Source organism: Trichoderma virens, assembly GCF_000170995.1.
Source record: "Trichoderma virens Gv29-8 chromosome Unknown TRIVIscaffold_5, whole genome shotgun sequence".
NCBI classification, from domain to species: Eukaryota; Fungi; Ascomycota; class Sordariomycetes; order Hypocreales; family Hypocreaceae; genus Trichoderma; species Trichoderma virens.
Window position 1 is genome coordinate 2,779,995 of NW_014013744.1, and position 14,082 is coordinate 2,794,076.

General features: G+C 46.5%; 5 protein-coding genes across 5 annotated transcripts; 4 read left to right on the forward strand and 1 right to left on the reverse strand.

Moving 5' to 3' along the window:
* Positions 1-192: 192 nt before the first annotated feature.
* On the forward strand, positions 193-3,371 carry TRIVIDRAFT_147666 (uncharacterized protein; the record flags this gene model as incomplete). Its single annotated transcript, XM_014102787.1, has 4 exons — positions 193-480; positions 540-1,097; positions 1,134-2,498; positions 2,535-3,371. 4 exons carry the CDS (start codon positions 193-195, stop codon positions 3,369-3,371), a joined length of 3,048 nt encoding a protein of 1,015 aa, XP_013958262.1.
* A 776-nt stretch (positions 3,372-4,147) lies between these two features.
* On the forward strand, positions 4,148-5,947 carry TRIVIDRAFT_45984 (uncharacterized protein; the record flags this gene model as incomplete). Its single annotated transcript, XM_014102788.1, has 1 exon — positions 4,148-5,947. One exon carries the CDS (start codon positions 4,148-4,150, stop codon positions 5,945-5,947), a length of 1,800 nt encoding a protein of 599 aa, XP_013958263.1.
* Positions 5,948-7,027: 1,080 nt separating this feature from the next.
* Positions 7,028-8,466, reverse strand: TRIVIDRAFT_45291 (uncharacterized protein; the record flags this gene model as incomplete). The annotated part of the gene is made up of 2 exons (XM_014102789.1): positions 7,028-8,229; positions 8,286-8,466. 2 exons carry the CDS (start codon positions 8,464-8,466, stop codon positions 7,028-7,030), a joined length of 1,383 nt encoding a protein of 460 aa, XP_013958264.1.
* A 2,206-nt stretch (positions 8,467-10,672) lies between these two features.
* TRIVIDRAFT_45331 (uncharacterized protein) lies at positions 10,673-11,711 on the forward strand (the record flags this gene model as incomplete). The annotated part of the gene is made up of 2 exons (XM_014102790.1): positions 10,673-11,257; positions 11,439-11,711. 2 exons carry the CDS (start codon positions 10,673-10,675, stop codon positions 11,709-11,711), a joined length of 858 nt encoding a protein of 285 aa, XP_013958265.1.
* A 768-nt stretch (positions 11,712-12,479) lies between these two features.
* TRIVIDRAFT_190926 (uncharacterized protein) lies at positions 12,480-13,861 on the forward strand (the record flags this gene model as incomplete). The annotated part of the gene is made up of 4 exons (XM_014102791.1): positions 12,480-12,531; positions 12,577-13,506; positions 13,557-13,675; positions 13,778-13,861. The coding sequence occupies 4 exons, from the start codon at positions 12,480-12,482 to the stop codon at positions 13,859-13,861; spliced, it is 1,185 nt and encodes a 394-aa protein (XP_013958266.1).
* Between the last annotated feature and the right edge of the window lie 221 nt (positions 13,862-14,082).

Genomic DNA, 14,082 nt, shown 5'->3' on the forward strand with positions numbered 1-14,082 from the left:
TGCATAAATTCACCATCATTCTATAGTTTGCTGATTGAAACAATGTTGCTGCTAAAGGCCATGTTTCTCTCGCCTAAAAACAACTCGGAAGGGGCACTGGCGGTCCTTGAAGCAGTTAAATGCAGTATCTGGGTCAACGTCAGCGATGTGCCCCCCGTTCCATTAGTTAAAGAGATGCTTCAGAAACGCCCAATGAACGTTCTGCAACTCCCTTCACTCCAAGAGTTGCTTGACATCGCTGATGTTCAACATTTCCCGTATACAAAGACGTTTAATGAAGCCATGAATGACCCTTTCTGCTACCTACATACTTCTGGAAGTACGGGAGTGCCCAAGCCTATCCCTTGGTCGCATGGTTTGATCGGCACAATGGATGCGGTGAGATTGCTACCTCCTGTCAAGGACTATGACGATTTACTCCCGTGGACATCGGACTGGGAGTCAGGCAATACGATATACTCGTCATTTCCAATGAGCCATGTATGTTAATTCACCTTACTCTGGTGTGGCGGATTTTTTGCTGACTACAATGACTATAGGGTGCCGGCATTATTATGGATATTCTGATGCCCGCTCTCTTTGACCTACACTGCATCTTGGGCCCCGCTGGTGTTCTTCCCAATGTCAATCTTGTAGAAACTCTCGCGGAGAATGCCAAGATTGACATCTGGAGCATGGTGCCGTCTCTTGTTGATGAATTGGGCGAAACGCCTGAAGTTCTTGCCAAGCTTAGCCAATCCAAATTCATTTGCGCATCCGGTGGGCCTGTGAGCCCAATAAGCGCTGCAAAAGTCAACCAGACAATCAGAGTTCTGAATCTGACAGGCACAACGGAAGGTCTTTTTATCGGCAACCTTGTAACAGCAAGGGAAGATTGGTTCTGGTTCTGCTTCCATCCGTACTCTGGTTTCGAATTTAGAGAAATCGAAGAGAATACGTATGAGCATTGGGTTCATCGAAACGAGCACTGGCCTCTCTTTCAAGGCATCTTCCATACATTCCCAGATAAACAATCGATCAACCTTAAGGATTTATATATTAGGCATCCTACTAAACCTAATCTATGGGCTTTTAAAGGAAGAAGCGACGATCTTATTGTTCTATCAAATGGGTATAAGATAACACCGTTGGAGACGGAAGCTTACATCGCTACCCACCCTGCTATTGAAAGCTGCCTAATCTTCGGAACTGGGAAGCCCCAGGCTGGTGTACTGATCGAATTGAAAGAATCCTCAAAGAAAACCGAGGAACTGCTTGATAGTATCTGGGAAACAGTTAAGAAGGCCAATTCCATCTCTCGACATAAAGATCAGCTTCTCAGAGATTTCGTCACTTTTGCGGAACCCAACAAGCCCTTCATTCGTACAGATAAGGGTACTGTAAAAAGATCTGCAACCCTGGCACTCTACAATGACTACATTGAGCGTTTTTATAGCTCACGGAACGACGATCTTTGCTATAGTGACCCAATTGATACCAGCTCAACGGAGTCAATTCAAGGGGGTATTCGTGAGATCCTCGCCTCTTCCCTTCCCGTAATTCGAACGGCATCTCCGGATACAAGCTTGTTTGATCTTGGGATGGACTCTCTTGGTGTTTTTGCCGCCGTCAGGGCAATCAGGGCAGCTACAGGACTGGAAGAACAGATTGCTCCTCGTCATGTCTACGCCAACCCCACAATTGCCAGTCTATCTCTATTTATTCTACGCCTGGCTGCCGAAGAGACGAGCACAACGGAAACGAGTCTACCCAATGACTCTGTTAACGATGAAGTGTCACAGATGAAGAGTACCATTGCTCAGCACAGAGCACGGCAATCATTTAGGCTGAATGCATTCGATTATGTCAATCCTAACCACGGAATGGGTTTAGTCTTCTACTTTCCCCTGCGAAAAGATGTTAGCTACGGTGACGTATTCGCCAACTTACAGGAGGGTCTCAATCGTACATTCGATTTAATTCCAGCACTAAGCGGTAAAATGATGAATTCCTCGGAGCAAGAGATTGGCTATGTCAAAGGAAATCTCTGCGTTACAATTCCTCCTCTCTCTATGGCATCTTCCGCGCAAAATCGTTTGGTCTATAAGGATCTCTCTAAGATTCTTCCGTCATTCGACGAGTTGCGAGACGCAGGCTTCCCACCATCTGCCTTTAAAGACAGTCTCGTCTTGCGAGATGATCCATTCCCGAAGATGCCCGCCGATATTTTTGTCGGCCAGGCCAACTTCATCTCCGGCGGCTGTATTCTAGCGGTTGACTTGAATCATTGCTGCCTTGATGGAGTTGGTGCAATTATTGCTATCAAGGCTTGGGCCGAAAACTGTAGATATTTGCAAGGGGATAAGTCTGCAACTTGTCGATGGTACGACCCCGAGAGCTTCAACCACAGCTTGCCAGAGATTATCCACCAGCAAGAGGGCCGGGCCCGACCACTGCATGAAATCGACCCTGGTACATGGGGCTTTCTACCATTTGCTCCCCCGGATACTCAGACAGGTGTTCTGCCTGCGAAGAAGACAATGATGACGACCGAGGATAATCATCTCGTTTCAACCCAGGGTCCAAAGGAAATAGCTCTCCCGCCTCGTCTCACTTTCCCGCTTCATCCTATTTGGCCACTGCCACGTGCTGAGAGGAGCCTGAAGACGACCTTGTTTTTGATTACTCCTGAAAAATTAGAGAAGATGAAGCAGGACGTTGCAGCTGATATCAGGGCTGGAGAGACACCATCATCTATTAGCGATATTGTGCAAGCATTTTTCTGGCGCGCCGCCATCAGAGCAAGATATCGCGTGGCCAGAGAAATCCGCAAACAGACTTTCGGACCAGATGATATCTCAATCCTCGAGTTGCCCACTGACGGCCGCCCATATTTTTCGTCTCTACTACCTTCAACATACATGGGCAGCTTACTCATCCTAAATCGATCTAGCATGTCTATTGAATCACTTTGCTCCCCGAAGACAAGCATAGGAGACGTTGCGTGCTTGCTCCGTCAATCTGCTAGGCGTATTACACCCTCGCTCATCCATGATGCCTTCTCAATCCTGCAGTCACTTCCAGACCATACGAGGTTCTCAACTGCCAATATGGGCCTTGAGCATATGCACGCCATGATCTCCAACATGATGCTATTCCAGACCAGCGAGATCAGATTTGGAGACAAATTCTTCGCCAACGGAGGTTCCCCCGAGTCTTTGAGACCTCAGCTTGAGCGTGGAAACGGCCGTTTTAGATTTCTGGTCATTTTTCCAATGAAGAAGGATGGAGGCGTGGAGCTTGTCATGGGCACTCATCCCGAGGAGCTGGAAATGTTGATGACCGATGAGGAGTTTACAAAGTATGCAAGCTTAATAGGCTGTAGCCAATAACTGACGCAGTGAGTTTATCTCTTAGAGGCAGCTTATTGATATACCTATTCGTATTTACTTCAAACCGAAATTTCACAATGTAAGCACTGTTTTCTAAACACCAAAAATGACATATTCAGCATTGGCCCAGATACCGAGGTACTGCTTAATGCAATATGTCAAATCTATCATTGCAACTCCCTATATTCGAAGAGACCTATATTCGAAGAGAACATGTCCACAACTATATATAGTGTTTCAATGCCAAAAGATACTTAGCCTTTAAACGCTTTTAATAAGTCAATAAGTTGCTATTACTGTTGTCAACATATGATCATACATATGTGCGAATATTTCTCTGTGATTCACGAAATGAGGCCTTCAAATTGGAAACGTGGAAATTCTTTGTACAATATTACTTAATTTATGAATATTTCTAAGTAGAATATTTTCGATTACTTTAATACGCATACTCTAGTCCCTACATCCCTACATAACGAATTACGCTATACTGTTGGTCCCCTGGGGGTGAGCAAGTTATTATGGACTAACAAAAGATGAGCAAGTTTTCACTGTTAACTTGCTCGACAGGGATTATTAACGCATGCCATTCACATGCGTCGATTTCAAATAATGACTCATTCCTTTTTAGTAATTAATATTCTATCCTTTTGACACGTGTTAGCTGAGAAATAGCATTGCATGTAGTGACTACTATATCTTTAGTATCCTGGGCAGAGTCTCATCTGTATGCTAAGAGTCATCCCCTTTAAACTTCAAGCCGGCAAAGGCAAGTCATGAGGTCATCATCTCCCGCTTCCATCATCCGGCAACCTCAAACTAAGCCCCAAAATGCCCTTTTCAATGACGAAAATGTGAACCTCCTCGATAGCTTCCGCGACAGCAATGACAATAACAATCTCAACGACATTTATGACAATGAAGAATCCACCGCACATTCCGATATACATTCCAATATCAAGGATAATGAGACCGTGATTGTACCATGGACATCAAAGACCTTGATCTTCGCCTATATCATGATATGGTTCACATACTTCGTCGAGGGCATTCTATCCGCTACCACTGGAATTTTGACTCCCTACGTCACGTCTGACTTTGCCTCGCATTCGCTCACACCTACCGTCAACATCCTGAGCAGTGTGATTGGAGGTGTCACCAACCTTACTCTCGCCAAGATCCTTGACATCTTCGGTCGGGCATACGGATATCTATTCTGCATCATTCTCGCAACGAGTGGTCTTGTTATGATGAGTACTTGCAACAGTATTCAAGCCTATGCTATTGCTCAAGTCTTTCAGACGATTGGGAACAATGGCATTCTGTATAGCCTGACTGTGTTTGTCGCCGACAATTCTTCAATGCGCAATCGAGGTCTGATACAAGCCGTCGTTAGCTCACCCAATCTTATCACACCCTGGCTAGCTGGTCCTTTATCGTCAAGATTTATGAATGGGCCCGGCTGGCGATGGGTATTTGGCTTGTTTGTGATTCTCGTGCCGTCTATTACTCTCCCGCTTTTCTGCCTTTTGTTTAGCAGTTATCTCAAAGCCAAAAAAATAAGCATGATTCACCAAAGGGATAACGAGAACGATGGTGGCCACACTATTCTGCAGTCTTTATTCTACTATTCACGGCAGTTCGACGCCATAGGACTTGGTCTACTCTCAGCAGGTGTTACACTTCTCCTCGCATCACTCAACCTGTACGCATTGCAAGGATGGGACTTGCTATATATTTTTGCATTGTCAATCACTGGCAGTCTCTTCCTCATTTCTTTCGTGTTATGGGAGAGATATTACGCTTCTACCACCTTCGTGTCCTATTCGCTTTTTCTTGATCGTACCATTTTGGGCGCTTGCATCCTATCCACTACCTTATTTATTAGCTTTTGGTGTTGGAATAGCTTCTTCAGCTCGTATCTACAAGTTGTGAACGATCTCAGCATTGAAAATGCCAACTATGTGGTGCAGCTGTATACTGTCTTTGCAGTTGTCTGCGCCATCGCTGTTGGCGCCTTAATCCATTACACTGGCCACTTTAAGTCAGTATGCCTTTATGTAGGAGTTCCCCTAAGTCTCCTGAGTTTAGGTTCCATGGTATACCACTGCAATAACGAAAGTAGTATCGGGTATATCATCATGTCTCAAATTTTTGTTTCTATTGCAGCAGGGATCATCATGATTTGCGATGAGGTTGCAATCTTAGCCGCTGCTTCTAACCACGAGGTTGCTGTTTGTCTAGCTGTGTTAGGATTGTTTGGTAATATTGGCGGTGCTGTTGGCCTGACTATTGCATCAGCAATTTGGCAAAACGTCTTCCGCAGGAAGCTAATCGAATTAATTCCTGCTGAAGAGCTTCCAAATCTGGCCAAAATCTATTCGGATATATCTACCCAGCTATCATATCCAGTCGGTTCTGCGACTCGCATTGGCGTTCAACATGCTTACGAATATACTCAAGGAAAACTGTTGGTCGCAGCTATGGTGGTGTGGGCTGGGGGCTTCATTGGGGTTGCTATGTGGAGAAATATTAACGTAATTCATATAAAAGAACATACAACCCATAATTTGTAATGAATTGCATAGTAACTAGAGTCGCGATACTTATTCGCCGAGGCTCTGGCTACTTGGATTGTCGCCTTTGCATTTAAAGAGGCCATTCAGATGGCTTCCATGGCATTCTAAGAATTACTAAGAGGGTTTATATGTATGAACTGCTATTCTTCGTATTTTCTAAGGATTGTTTGAACAAATTCGATATATCTTCCCCACACTACCCTTGCTCCAAGCACGGAACCATCCGGAGAATAAACTCACGAAAGTCAACCAACAGCAAATGTAGCTCATAGATCCACATTACCCCCATGCTGATGCATTAGTCTTATCTGTTTGCATGTAGAGCTATCACGTATCTCAAAGATTATGTAGATTGCTTTATAGATAGCTAGGAAACATATCCTGTGCGACTTATGGCGTTTGTGAGGCTAACCGGAATGAAGTTGCTAATAGTAGACATGTGCAATCGTTCATCTATTACGCGGCGCAACTTTCAGCATTTGCCTTGCCGGCCTGCTGAGAAATTACGGGTACGCAGTAAAGTAGTCACAAACAGCCGGCACAATCGTGTAAATGGTTGTAATTGCTTCATTTCTGGAGATACCCTTAACACATCTTCAACCTTGGAACTCTCGAGCACGGTCAATATCCCTTGATACCTCAACGTTAAGCTTCTTTGTGTAAGACAGTGATTTATTTACCAGTAGAACCAAGATCGGGAGGCGATAAGTAGCATCATGATGAGTTACGATCACTGTAGTCCTTGGGGAAAACGCCGAGTCCTACATGTTGCTTGTAGATAAGACACTATACACAATACATAAATAACGTCTTTAGGGGGTAATGAGGTCTGCAAATCGTTAGAGACCCCCTCATATCGTAGCACCTATGAGAAAGAAAATACTCTTTGACGTTACCAGAAAATTAGACATTGCAAAAAATAGATAGAGCATACTGGCCGTATAAGTACAACCACCGTACCTTTGCGTACAACACTCTCGTCTATTAGCTCCAGTGTAGTCAATGAAGTCATATTGCTAAAACGTTTTTTTTTTTTTTTTGGCGGTGAATTGGCATAGATGTTGAATCCCTCATTACTTAGTTTGTAGCGAATATGCGAGAGCAGGTCGTAAGTCCCTGATGCCCTACGATCCTCGCACCTTTCCACAAAGGGGCCCAAGCGCCCATGATGGCGGTAATACCGGTGCAGAGAATCATGGGCCCGTATTTGGTAGCGTAGCCCAGCGGCTCCTCTGTCATAGCTTCCTTTATAGACAGAAGTGAGCCACTAATGGGACCACCGAGTAGGTATCCAAGCCCTCGACCTCCTAAAAGAAGACCAAAGACAAGAGAGGTCTCCGCAGTGCGATCATCTCTCTTAATTTCATGCAGCATACTGGACCAAGTCGAGCTAAAACCCCCAGCAAAGAAGCCATACAATATAACGAAAGCCACCATGGTACTAATTTGGCGACCAAGCCCCCAGAGAAGGAAAACAGGAACGGCGCTGCCAAGAGATGAAAGGAGGATCACTTTCGTCGCCGATAGTTTATCGCCCAGCCAGCCATGAATTAATGATCCGGGCACTGAAGCCATAGAGAATAATGCAAGCAAAATGGGACCCGTGACAGATGAGAGGCCAATAGCTGAAGCGTAGCTGGCCAAATATGTACTTGGCATGAGATAGCCGAGAGATTGAATGACGATTCCAAATTGCATCATCCAAAACGAACTGTGGCGGAGAAACGTGAATGAAAGGGGTCGCGAGCGAGACACAGAAGGCAATGGAATGCGCGGCCTAAGAAAGACGAGGGTTGGTGCTATCATGATTGCAGAAGCTACAGCCCACGAAAGGATCGTTGCGCGAAGTCCAAAGCGTCGCAATAAGCTGCTAAAAATGAAAGGCATGGCCACACCTACTGATGATTTGCCAGACCACATAATTCCATAGGCGAGGCCTTTCCGTTGAATGAACCACTCATCCATATAGAGCGAAATGGGACTGAAGAGAAGACCGCAGCCAACGGAATACAGTGCGCCTTGCGTCGCGATCAAACCCACGATATTGCTGACGAAAGCTGAAGCAGATAGGCTTGTCACTGTGATTAAAAGTCCGACAGGGCCGCACCAGCGTCGAAGATATGGGTATTTGTTCAGTATCACGAATATGACAGGCATCATGAGATACATGATGCCCATTTGCATCGACCCCACAGTGGCGATGGCCCCAGCAGAAGCATCTATGCCGTGCATGGGATCACTGTAGTACTCCTGGAAGATGCCAAACGATACAGAGTATCCTGTCATATCAGATCAGCATCTATCGTGATAGATCAATTAGAAGCTGAAGAGCTACCCCAGATGGGAGCTTGTGCAATGGTGCAACATGCGAGAGAGAGATATGCTCCGCGACCGTGGTCAGCTGGGGGTAATGTTTGCGCATTTTGTATTCGATCTTCGGAATTCTCTTCGTTGCCGTGTGTATTTATAAAGATACCACTCAACTCATTTTCTTCCTGGGCAATAGGGTAGGCCATTTTGTTCGGCCACAGTAAACACGGACTGTAACGGCTGGCGGTGATCTTTCTCTCTCCCTAAGAAAAGTATAAGGCTCGCATATCTACCTCGTTTATATGTTGGTGTACTTAAGAAGAATGCTCTTTGATCTACAGAGCCACGTGCGTCACCGGTCCGACATCGCAGGTTGGGTCCTGGCTGTGAAGGGCGCGGCGAGTGATTAATAAAGCCGCACCACTGTATACTAATAGTGACTACTACCTTGCCGAGTTGCTGCAAAACTTGAAACTAAAACTCATAGTATCTGAAAATCCGGTGATTTGACGAATAGAGAGCTTCACACGGCACACGACCACTTGCCTAAAGCAGATGCTTCACAAGTTTAGAGATGAACTTCTCCAAATGCAGTGACTCCGCGCGACTGGAATTGATCTTGTGTCTTTGGCTACGTCCGGGGAAACTCCGTTTGTCAAGCGTTGATTTCCCTCGGAGGATTAACTCCAAATCCCTGTCTTAACACCACCACATTGTTGTTGTTGTTGCTTCGACGTTACATGTGCTTCGTAAAAGAGTCGCTGCGAGTGGGTGTGGCCAGACTCACTAACAACCGCGTTTTATGCATGTGTGCCCAATGCTTCTACATATACGGGGTTAATTTCACCTAGATTTGCATGGTTACATTTACTGTAGTATTCATTAAGCTGTGGTGCGCGGCTCGCAACTTCTTGCCGACAAGGCGGCTCCGTGTCTTGTCGCCTGAACTGCTTTTGTCGAATAGCTGCAATGGCCTCAATGTCAGCCCTCGCTCCACGTCCAATCATACGTGACGTTGTAGGCAATTTATACCCATTTGGCGAGCTGCATTGCTGTAGCGGCAATGACAACAGTATCATCAGCAGCTTGGATTTCTCCTACTGTACGCCCGCTACCCCCCTTAATTACAACGCCGCCTCTTCTATGGAAAGCCCCTGTATTAGCATACCAACATAGTATTATCAAATGCTGGTAGACGATGATGTCAGGCAACTTATTATAGTACCGTGACCGTTGTATTTCTTACTCCGTACTCCGTGAATAGGCACTTCATCCCCACAACAGACAGGCTTTGTGCCGTAGCCAGCATTTCGGGAGCTAACGCGTGTGTCAGTCGTTGGCCGAAGCTACTGCTGCTTACATGCACATGTCAAGGTTCTAGATCTAGCGGTGACTGGTCCAAATCCCAGGGCTAATTTAGATCTGCCTGCACCAGCACTCGCTTGCTGGGGCTGCGTAAGTTTTTCCCAAAATGTATTTTCATGCGATCTGGCACAGAGATGTCGCTAGCTAATGATGCCATTGTTACCACATGAGCTCCGTACAGTTATCAGTCTTGCTACGCACTTACCGTGTTATCCCCGCCATCGTCGCATGCGCATGCGGGAATGCCGCCTCCTAATTCGACATTGAACGACAACACATGGCGGCTGACGGCGTTATTGAGAGCCTTGTAGCGGCGGCCTTGAGTCCGAGCGAATATAATTCCATATGGAGTAGGTATGAGAGGGCTATGTCTAGGGGGCAAGGGGGTCTGTGATGTTTCAACCTCCTTTTACAAGACCGACGGCTCTGCACTATTTGTGGAGTGAAGAGAGTAACACCAAAGTGTCATCCGAGGATGGCGAAGGTTCAATACTCGTGATTATTCAACAAATTCGCGTGTACTCCGTACTTTTGTCCAGAATGAAGCAAGAACGCTTACCAACATTTCGGCACATATGCTACCAGTGTAAGCAGTCTTATTAGTTTACGCACGGGGCAGTAACGCCAATTTTGAAGACAAAATAAATGCAATTAGCCAATATGATTTTAAGCAGCTAACACTGGTGTTAGTGGATGGCCGGCCGCTGTAAGCTTATAGCAAAATGGTTGAAATTTGCCCTAAATTCATTCAGAGTCGGCATCTTGAGAAATCCAGTAGCCGATCGGGTCAATTCGGTCTCGACCAAAGATCGATCTGCGGGCGTCTCGGAGGTGGAATAATAAGGAGACACGGCCTTGGGAGCGAAATTGACAAATATCGGTCAACCACTGAGTGTCATTTTTTATGATAGTTGTATTTCATAATCCAAGAGCGCATTTACCGCACCATCCGAATACCTACGAAATACAAACGTCATGAGAGGTCCACGAAGCGGGATGAGACATGTTGAACATCTGCTTTCCCGGACGGCTCGTCAGGTATCAACGATGCCAGCTCCCCAGATCAAATCAGCTGCGGAAGCAGCGTCTCATTTGATGGAACACTTCGCGCACAAAGTCACCAAGCGTAGCCAATACATCGACCCGAATCAAATACAGAAGCTTGCAATAATGCTCGGTCGACCAGTCCTCAACGGCCACGACACACGCCGGATGAATGCGCCCGCGGGCACACCAATCCCCCCTGCTCATCACCTTGTTTATTTCACGCCTGACGATCTCGAAGCTCAACTTGGTGCTGACGGGAGTGACCGGACGTTCAACGCGCCTGCCCCTTTTACAAGGAGGATGTGGGCAGGTGGTAATATGAAGTTTGATAAAAGTAACCCCCTGAGAGTCGGGGAGGAGGCGGAAGAGCACACAAAGCTGATCAGTGCGGTGGCGAAGACGAGTAGATCTGCTGGTGAGATGGTACTCGTTGAAGTAGAAAAAAAGATGTATGGATCACAAGGATTGGCATTGGTTGATACACGGTCATGGGTGTTTCGTCCAGTGCTACACTCCAATTCTCGAGAGGGTGTAGCGCTTAGGAGCGTCAACGGTAACATCCTAGCCCCGTCTTCTATTTCTGATGTAATAAATGATAGTACCGGTGAGTATTCCACGTACTTGTCAAGGCTGGGTTTATACGACGCCTGCTTCGGCTAATCCCCTGATTACAGTTTTTCCTGTACGCAAACTGTCGTGGTCGCCTGTTGGCCTTTTCCGATTCTCGGCTTTGACATTTAATGGTCACAAGATTCATTACAATGAGGATTGGACTCGAACTGCCGAGGGTCACCCTGGCGTTGTGGTACATGGGCCTCTCAATGTGATTAACTTGCTAGACTACTGGAGAGACGTTCATGGAAGCGGCACAGGGCCCGATGAAATCAGTTATAGGGCCATGTCACCAGTCTATGCTGGTGAGGAGTATCAGATACGAACTTTGGACATACTGGAGGCTACTGACAGCAAAATATTTGAAGTGGTAGCAGAGAAGGATGGAATTGTCATCATGAAGGCCTCGATTATCAAAAAGACATAGACACACCAGTTCACTTCACTTGAAAAGCTGCTCAAAATTGAAACATTTTGACACATTGAATTATATACAGGTGAATTTAGTAGAGTATTGTAATTTCAGGTAGTTCTACACTTGCTTCTCCTTTTAGTCTATGGTACTCTGGCTCAAAGTATGCCGTATTTTCAACCAAGATGTGCTTTATACCGTTAGGCCACAATGTCACGTTGACAGTGGGCCATGTTCCAAGTGGGAATCCGCCGGACCTAATCCCTCTAAGCCTCAGAGCTTATTAGCTAACGAAATGCTTTGTGGAGACCTTCGTGACAAAGCCTATACTTTTTGAGGCCGGAATATTCGGTAGAATGTACTCCGTGTCCGGTAAGGTGGCATCTGATCTTACGCTGGAAGTCGGCTACTTGCATGTTCGAGGGCCACCTTGAACCAGAAACTCTTCTATACGGAAAGGTATCAGAAATTGGCTTCAACGAACAAAACTTTTTCCAATCATTTTCCATGAGCATTTTGTTGATTCAAAAACAAGTTAAAAGCGACTAGTTCTTCGTCAACAATAACTAAATTTCATCAGGAGCTCCAATGAGCTTCTGTCAGGCTACGATGATCCGGGCGGGGGTCCTGACTCGACTACCAAAGGTCTGGTATCACAACTCAACTAGCTTCTCTCCTTTTTGCGCAGAATTTGATTGGGGACTCAGTAACTAAGATTGCCCTTGCAATAGGCCAATAATGCTCGGCCCTCACCTGCGAAGCAGCTGAGACGTCTTACCTTACATGGCTATCAGACGCAAGACATACTCAGAGCTGTGCGTTGGCTATGCCCAAGGTGATTACTAAACGCTTACAAGAAAATGTTAGCACAAAATTCCAGTCCCTCGCGGAATCTTGGTGCGGACACCTCTTGAAGCTCAGGACGCAGTGAAGAGTTTGGGTAAGAACTGCATTTTTCGAGCTCAAGTTCTATGTGGGCACTCGGGTAAACTCCTTTTTGAGGATGGCCTGAGAGGGGGGATCCAGACAGTCGAGAATCTAGAACAAGGACTGGATCTGGCTACGAGAATGCTCAACCGCCAGGTCACTTCGGAAAATATCCACCACCGGTCCTTGACCGTGAACCAAGTTCTGGTCTCCGAAAGCCTGGTCCATGAAGATCAGTGGCACTTGGTCATGACAATTGACAGAGAGAATTACTGCCCAGTGGTTATTATTTCCAAATATAACGATAGTGCCAGTCAGGATGAGCAGATGCCTCAAAATGTTTCTGAAAAGGAGTTTTCATTCACCTTTAGCTTCTCCCAAGGCATCACCGAGGATCTGGTCTCAAGAATATCCACATCGCTCGGCGTTGGAAGAGAGGAGATGACAAACCTCGCGGATGTTCTTACCAACTTGTACAAAATATTCCGAGAAAAGGACGCCACGCTGCTGGAAATCAGCCCTCTGGCGCGACTGAGCACTGGACTCTTCGCATGTCTCGATGCCACACTTGTGGTGGACGATGATGCAGCAAAGCGGCAGCCAGACATATTCCGCCTACGCGATACGACCCAGGAGGTGCACGATGAGGTCAGGGCAGAACAGCACAGCCTGGTGTATATTAAAATGGACGGCAACATTGGAAACATTGTCAACGGAGCAGGCCTGGCGATGGTAACGAACGATGCCATTGGGCTTCACGGCGGGGCTAGTGCTAATTTCTTAGACGCCGGGGGTCAGGCGACCAAGGAGACGATGATACAAGCTCTCGGAATCGTCATGGGAGATGAGCGGGTAAAAGCGATATTGATTAACATCTATGGAGGTGTGCTTGGAGACGCCCATGTTATCAGAAGCTGAACTGACACTGTGAAGGAATCACTAGGTGCGACATGATTGCCGAATCCATCATTGGAGCCGCGCAGGAGATGACCCTGGCCGTCCCACTTGTCGTGCGGCTTCAGGGAACTAACTCGACGGAAGGATTGAAGCTGGTGAGTACAAGAACCAGCAGATTGGTCCTGGCGGATATGCTATACCCCCTTGTTTCACCGCACTTTTGTGACAAATGACTAACTCATAGCGCATTATGACAGCTCGCAGATGCTAGGCTTGGGCTCCATGTCGAATCGGATTTTGGGCGTGCGGCACAGCGAGCTGTTGAGCTGGCTCAGCCGTAGCCAGAGAAGGGTTGACGACAAGCCAGGGGTAAGCAAACTACAGGTAGTACTGGACGGCTCAGCCCTCGTACACGTACAGCCTTTCAGCAATGAGGCATGCTACCTGTACAGGTATGCTGCCAAGTGCCTGTAGCGCGATTTACAAGGGACGCGCTCATAGCGGACGGGAGCCCCGTGCTTCGTATAACAAGTGAAACTCATCTCAAAATGGTCTCTGAAAA